General features: G+C 37.1%; 1 protein-coding gene across 1 annotated transcript; it reads left to right on the top strand.

The window, feature by feature from the left end:
* Positions 1 to 1178: 1178 nt before the first annotated feature.
* On the top strand, positions 1179 to 7623 carry LOC133880449 (cell number regulator 6). Its single transcript, XM_062319397.1, has 5 exons — positions 1179 to 1330; positions 1428 to 1535; positions 2652 to 2766; positions 5444 to 5706; positions 7146 to 7623. Exons 2-5 carry the CDS (start codon positions 1428 to 1430, stop codon positions 7377 to 7379), a joined length of 720 nt encoding a protein of 239 aa, XP_062175381.1. The 5' UTR covers positions 1179 to 1330; the 3' UTR covers positions 7380 to 7623.
* Positions 7624 to 8006: the final 383 nt, after the last annotated feature.

The raw sequence follows: 8006 nt of genomic DNA, 5'->3' as shown, positions 1-8006 counted from the left end.
ACTATATTGTATTGATTCTTGATATTCATAACATATTACAAGAGACCTCTATATATAAAGAGGCTATGAGTAATGATCAAGAAACCCTAGAGTAATTAAGGTAGGGAATAAATTCTAATAGGAAATGCAATAATATATTCTAACAATCTTAATAGGAAAGGCAATAATATATTCTAACAAGAGGTTTTGTTTCTTAGAGTTTGGAGAGCTTCTACCTTCGGTTAATAATTAACCAAATCTCTAATCCTCAATTTTCATGCGTACTTTTACTGTTTAATCTCGTACCTAAACATACTTAGCTATTTTTCCAATATGTTAAAACCCTAAATCTTAGACTCGTGATTAGGGTTTTAACGCATGATTGGGGTTTCATATGTAAAATTATGGTTCCGAGTGTGGATTATGTCTAATATTAGAGTACCATGACATGAAGTTAAGATGTCTGAGATTGAGGATGAGCGTTCAAGGTAAGTAAACGCTTACGGAATGGTTGGATGTTTTATCATGTCATATGTTTATTAAACATTGTATTCTTTAAATACATGCTTCTTAAATAATTATGTTATGAGCCTAAGGTTTCTAACAAATGTTTATAAGTGCATTGAGAAGAATAATAACTTATTAATAAATTGTGATAATTAAACATATGGTATGGATCGTCATGTATTTATGGCAGACATACAGTTATAAAGGCTTGATCCCATGGTTTAGAGATTTATGTTTAATGTTTGGTCTTGGATCCAAAGGTTTTATAGGTAATCACCGCAATCACATTTGATTGGTGGTCACAATAACAGTATCGTTAGTGATGTGGATCACTCAGGGTTTAAATAGCATTATTCTATGGGTAAGGGGTCGCTTTATGAGTGTTGGGGTTGACCTTTACCCACAGGGTTCTTCTCGTTATCCAACAAAAATAATAATGCTATTTAGTAAACTGTTGTACATGATTATCATATAACTTGGGCGATGTGACAAATAAAAATTAACCTTTGTTTTTTTTACAGTACTGATCCTATTGCTTTCATAAACTGTTATGTGAATAAAGCCTTTTATTTTTAATAAAGAAAGCCCATGGTAGAATTTTTTATTTTATTTTTTCTTTGTAGATCTATTTTCAAGTTGTGAAAAAGCAATCCCATGGCATCCAATATGACTAAGAGTACAAAAATAAAAAAATAAATCCATCTCGACGTCGTTTCAGTCCCTCAATGTAAATCGTCAACGTGGGTACGGGGCGTTTCGGAGTTAGGAAACTGCTCCAGATTTGGATGATACAAATAGTGAGAGTCTCTCAGAAACTGAATATTCATTTCAGTTCATTCCAAAGGTCCATTTCCTCTTCTCTTCAGATTCTCCGTTTCTCTAATCTCACACTCTTCTCTCTCATCCGTTTGATTTTGTTTTTTTTTTTTTGTGGGGATCAGATGGCTGATGGGAACGCGCACTCGCGGTACGTGAAGTTGACGAAGGATCAAGCGCCATTGGAGGAGATCACCCCCGGAGAGCTCAACCAACCCATTCAAGTCCCTCAGGTTCTTTTCCCTCTCAATTTTCGGATCGTAATTCGATTCTTAGAATCTCTATATGCTGATTTCCAATATGTATGTGTGTGTGTGTGTGTAATGTATTGGTTTGTATTTGTTCATTTTAGTCAACGGCACGGCTTTTACTTGAATTTTGATTCTCTGTCTCCGATTGTTGGGTTGTTGGCGTTGTGTTGGATTGGAGTTTGCTCTTGCTCTGTTTGGTTGCCGAGAAAATGGAAGGGAAAGGTGTTTGGGGGAAGGGTTGAAAACAATGTGATTTGGGTGGTTGAATTTATAGCTTTGGTTCCATTTCTACACTTTTCTCGCCAGCCGAATAGAGAGTGTTGTTATCTGGATGAATTTCCATCCCCGATTGGGTTGAAAACATGTGATTTGGGTGGTTGAATTTATAGCTTTGGTTCCATTTTTACACTTTTCTTGCCAGCCGAATAGAGAGGGTTTGTTATCTGGATAAATTTCCGTCCCCGATTCAGTGTTGGTTGATGGATAATCACGTGTTTTTGTGTGTGTAGTTTAATAGTTAGTATCCTGGAGTGGCAAAAGGCATTCGACTGTGGAATGTTGGAGAATGTAGAACTTGTTTTGATTCGGTTTGTAAATTTGACCGTATTTGTGTAGTGTTTCCAATGATTGTATATGTGTTAGGCATATTCTTGTTTCTTCTTTTACATTTACCATTAGATATGGAAAATTAGTTTGCACATGGAATGTGAATTTCATAACTTCAAATAAATTTCTTATTTATTTTTGTATTATTCGAAGTTCATGGAGATGCAATTGGGTAGATATCATTTTTTACACACACACAGAGTTGTTTGCTAAGAACTTTGCGTGTTCTGTTTTTGACCTTTGAATACTCAACAACAATTTTTTTTTTTGATAAGTGAATACTCAACAACAATTAGAACAAAAGAGAGCTTTACAGGGTCCCCTAGTTCTGCAACCCCCTCTCTTCCCAATACTAAAGTTCTCTTTTAACTTTAATGTGCCAAAGCAGAACATGTGATTCCATTGCATGGTTTATCTGATTATAATGTGATAAAAAAAGATTATTGTTTATTTATTACTTTTTAATCACTGATTTTGTCTCCTATTGGACAGTTAGTCGTTCATAGATGTAATGAATGTGGGCAACCGCTACCTGAAAGCTACCATCCACCTGCAGATGAAGATTGGACAACAGGAATTTGTGGCTGTACTGAAGATTCTGAAAGTTGTAAGAGCTTCATCTGCTATATGATTTCGAGTTGGCATTCACATGTTGACTTATCCAATTTTTTTTTTTTTTTGGAAGAACTTCACTTATAACCCCTGATATTTCATCACTTTCGAAATAAGTTACCCAAACTTTAAAAAGTGTCATATTAAGGTATCCATCTTTCAATTTTTTTCACTTTCAACCATTCGTTAGAATTTTCCGTTAAATCCTACCAAAGTTTTCAAAAATACCCCCTTTTTTTTTAGGAAAAAAAAAATGCAAGGATTTAGGTGTTGGTCAAAATTTAATGGAATTTACAAAAATACTCATGCCTGAATCTTTAAAAAAATTTATAATTTTTTTTAAAACAAAACAGAAGGGTATTTTAAAATTTTTGACGGAATTTAACGAAAAATTTTAACGGTGGAGGGTTGAAACAAAAAAGGCATAATGGATCCCCCATATCTCAATCCATGAGAACTACTAAAAAAAAAAGACGAAAGAACCATAATTAAGAATGGAACATTGCACCGTAGAAATAGAATTCCCTATCCAATCTCTCCATTTCTCCCCAAAGCCACATATTTTCAATAAATATAATTAAAACTCTCAATTAACATAATCATAAGCATTCTCCAAGTCCAACTTACACAACATTATAGGTTTAGATCTAATCCGATTATCCAAACATTCATTAGCAACCAGAACTAAATCCATAATTTGTCTACCTCTGATGAACGTATTCTGTGGACATGAAATAATCTTTCCCAAAATTGATTTTAGCCTGTTTGCCATGACCTTGGAAATAATTTTATAAACACAACCCACTAAACTTATAGGACATAAATCCTTAATGTCCACAACATTGACCTTCTTTGGGATAAGGGATTCAAAAGTTGCATCTCTCTTTTCCCTATTAGTTTACTGGGAAAGCAAATTGTTATCCATCTCATTTCCATTCCAATCATTTGCCTGCACCACCTTTGAAATCTGACCCTCTATTCTCCCTTCCCCCAACTCGTTATCTAAAGGAACCGGGGAGGTTCCAGGATACCAACTCAATATAGGCACTTTATCCCCTTCTCCACTATCTAATATCTGTTGCTAAAACTGATCTACCATCCTAACTTCCCCAACGGAGAAGGAAACTTTCTTTTGAACTGAAGAACTTCTTGAAGACAATCCCACATTCATATGGACAAAGATTTCCTCCACTTCCTCCAACCCAATCTATAAAAATGTCATTTGTCCACTTTGTATGTGAGAAGCACGTACTTTTTAAATAACGAGGACAAAGTTGGAAGAGACACATGCTTTTTTAATAAAATTTCTTTTAATTCTGTCCTTGCTATTTAAAAAGTATGTGTTTCTCACATGTAAAAGGGACAGATAGCATTTTTATATACTGGTTTGGAGGAAAACTCTGTCCCGTTCATACACCCATTTATCCGCAACTGAGTCTCTCCATTACTAATCCCTGACCCATCCTTAGGATCTGCATCCGAAGAAATCCCCAGTATCATAAACCCATTCTCCTGCCTGCTCCTTCATTTCTGTCACCCATGCTTCCTTCGGCCTTGTTTGTATAAGACCGAGATGTTTCAGCAACTTCTACCGTCTTCATTTGTGAAATAACCACCCCCGCCGGGTCACCCATACTTCTTTCGACCTTGTATGAAAGAGACAGAAATGATCCGGCAGCTTTTGTCGTCTTTGCCTGAGCATTAACCACCCATGTTGGTGCACCCATTCTTCCTTCAACCTTGTATGAAGAAGGCCGAGCTATTTCGGCAACTTCTACTTCCTCTACACAGTAACCACCCTTGTCAGAGCACCCATGCTTCCTTTGACCTTGTTTGAAAAAAAACAAAATGATCTGGCAGCTTTTGTCTTCTTCGTCTGAGCATTAACCACCCTTGTCGGTACACCTGTGCTTCCTTCTACCTTATCTGAAGAAGGCTGAGCATTCACCACCTTGACATTGCTCCATCATCGCATCCCTCCTTAACTCTTGAGCTCGCCTTGGCTTGTTGTGTTATTGTCGGAGTAATTTCCTTCTTATTAGACTTGCACAAACCAGTGACCAAACCCACCACACCTTCCTTCACTCTCCATATAATGTTATCTATTGGTTTGAGCCACCGTTGATAAACAGCCCCCCTTTTCAAGCTAGGCCCTTCAACGTTCTTTGAGAAACTCTAGGCTTCCTAGTGTTGTACTCATCCTTTCTCGGCCCTTGATTAATTTCCCCTTCTCCAATGGCCTTCCTTCCCTCCGGCCCGTCAGACTTATTAAAGCACATAAGCCCATATCAATCCCAGAATCACATGGGCCCAAAACCTTATAACCCCCTCCTTTAGTCACATTACTTTGCAGGTTAGGTTTAAGCTTAGTTACGGGCCCAGATGGAATCTGGCCCACTTCCAGTATAACTAAACGTCTTTCCACTTCCCTTTTAATGGACACCAAGCATATCTTTGACAGCTCTTAAATCATGATTGTTAATATTTCCACGGAAAGGCATTTTGTTGATGTTAATATTTCCACTCAATTGTTTTATATCATAGATTGCCTGGATTTCAGAACAGGAAGTAAAAGGACTAGAAACAGAAGAGAAATGTAACTACCTCTTTGGTTTGTCACTGTTCTTTTCATGATTGTTGATCATTCTAAAATCATTGTGGTTCTGTTCCAGGCTGGACTGGGCTCTTCTGCCCATGTGTTTTGTTTGGGCGTAATGTTGAAGCTTTGCATGATATTCCTTGGACCAATGCATGCGTTTGTCATGGCATGTGTGTTGAAGGTGGAATTGCACTTGCAGCTGCAACAGCTCTCTTCCATGGTATTGATCCTAAGACATCATTTCTCATTTGTGAGGGCCTGTTATTTGCTTGGTGGATGTGTGGCATCTACACTGGTCTGTTTCGACAATCATTGCAGAAGAAATATCATCTTAAGGTAATCTCATTTTGTCTCATTATTATCTTGGATTGCATTGGTTGCAAATGCGCAGATTAGGTATGGTCTTAAACTTTAAATCACCTGTGAACATTTGGAAGATTCGATTCACTTTTCCTCTTTTGTAATTATTGCTGGCATGGTATCTTTCAGCATTTTGATTCTCATTATTCATGAGGTTCTGTTCATTATTTCTCATTATACCTGGAAATTTTTTTGTTAGTTCAATAAATATCATTTATATCCGATATGATATGCAAGAATATGTTAGGAGTTTTTCCTCTACGTACCATGAATTTATGGGAAATTTATTGTTTTACCAGTGTTGATTTAGGTGTTTGTCTTTGAAATAATCACTCTGTCAAGTCTGCGTGTTTGTGACTTATGTTCAACGGGAGTTAATTTTGAGTTTCTCTACATAAAGACTGGTTTTGAGATTTTTGCTTGTGCATTTGGACATGAGATATTTCATGCTTTTTGGATCTCCTGAAACTAAAATATATTCATAGAGCATAATAGTTTGCCTATATATTTTTCAATTTGATAATGATTCTGTTGTTGGAAAATGTGAGCGCATTTGGAATTATTTGTCTAGGAATATTGCAATTTATTGCTGTGGAATAGTGTAAACAAGCCGGTTTGTTGGTTGAATTACTTTTCTGTGGGTGCGACTTTCATCCTGTTAGCAAGGAAATCTCTTTTTCATTTAAGGAGTATGCAACTTTTTACCAAGATTACTCATTTTCAGCAAAGATTTAACCATCACTTTTTAAATCAAGTGCAATTGAGTTACCTATGTGGAACATAGGAGTGGTAACCAAGTGAGAGGAGGGTTAAACTGAGCTACTGGGGTTGTGTGTGGAGCTGCCTAGGCCCTTGCACCTGAGCTGGTTGCCACCATTGCCAGCGCTGGTGGCACAATAGATTTGACCTCTTCATGTCTTATAGTGTCCTGTCAGGAAATATGCTTATTTCTAAAAAATGGCCAAAGACTTTGAAGTTAAGAAGTTCACCAATTTCAACCCGAGGGAAACAAGATATCCAGGTTACTCTTTAGATATAGATTGATATGCAAACAAACTTGTAGTTATATCCACCCTGATGTGCTTAATGCGATCACTTACTTGAAGGAGTAACTTGCTCTTGACCGTTATGCGTTTAGATGACACAGAAAAGCTAGTGGAACTTTTTATTTCACATGGCAGCATCTGTAAATGTTATAGCATTACTATGCTATAAACTACATTTTTATCTCACAATGTTGACGTGACAATCCCAACCAATCCTTAGATTAGTCATTGTTAAAAAAATCTAAGAGTTAATTGAAACTGTCACGTCAGTATTGTAGAATTAAAATATAATATATAGCATTACTCTCTAGCGTCATTTGTAGACGTTCTGCTGGCCGTGTGCTGACTAATCATGTTGCTTGTCTGCAGAACTCACCATGTGACCCCTGCCTAGTGCACTGCACCATGCACTGGTGTGCCATATGTCAGGAGCACAGGGAGATGAAGAATCATCTATCGGATAACGCCGCTGTGGCCATGACCGTTGTTAACCCTCCACCAGTTCAAGAGATGAGCACCGGTGAGAATAAGGAGACCGAACCGTCTGCAGCAGCATCGTCTGGAAATGGCGAACAAACCAATTTGGAAATTCAGCCTTTGTAGGATTTTCACTTTTGTTTAATACAGAACCCAAAAGAAATTCTTTCCCGTACTTCTATTTCTTTTTGTGGGTGAGAAGTGGATCAACCTGTGCAGAGCCTTACATCAGAGTGCAAAGTGTTTTGGTGTTCGAAAAATATTGTACATCAACGAGACTGGATTACCATGGTAGCAACAATGTAACACCAATATATATATTTGGCAAGTGATTTTGAACATCAATTAATCAAGCCACAGTTTAGCAGCTTCTTTAGTGAATGGGAGAGTTATAGGCAATTGGTTTGCCTCAAATCTGTCATCATTTTTTCTTCTTCTTCTGGTTGCAGTCTAATTAACTCTCAATCTTTCCCCGTAGGTAACGCCCCTTTGCTTCCCATCTTTGCAACATGGAGAAAGCATAGACAGTGTCCTTACAATTTCTAAAGACGGATGTCAAATTTAATATTTTTCAAATGCAATTTGGAGGAAAATTTGTTTCCAATCAAATTATCTCAACAATTTAAAATAAATGTGAGAATCACGTGTCCAAAGACAAATGTTAGTTTAATGATCGTTCTCCAACTAGAGCTAGGGGCGTATAAGCGGGACGGTTATTAACCGCTAAATAATTGATAACCGCTAAGTGAAAAA

The sequence above is a fragment of the Alnus glutinosa genome, chromosome 10 (genome assembly GCF_958979055.1).
Source record: "Alnus glutinosa chromosome 10, dhAlnGlut1.1, whole genome shotgun sequence".
NCBI classification, from domain to species: Eukaryota; Viridiplantae; Streptophyta; class Magnoliopsida; order Fagales; family Betulaceae; genus Alnus; species Alnus glutinosa.
Note: the sequence above shows the minus strand (reverse complement) of the source record. Positions and strands in the feature narration are given on the sequence as shown.

Coding starts and splice junctions, on each gene's coding strand:
- LOC133880449 (XM_062319397.1), top strand. CDS start 1,428: ATGGCTGATGGGAACGCGCACTCGCGGTACGTGAAGTTGACGAAGGAT. Junction 1,536..2,651: donor AACCCATTCAAGTCCCTCAG/GTTCTTTTCCCT, acceptor CCTATTGGACAG/TTAGTCGTTCATAGATGTAA. Junction 5,707..7,145: donor AGAAGAAATATCATCTTAAG/GTAATCTCATTT, acceptor GCTTGTCTGCAG/AACTCACCATGTGACCCCTG.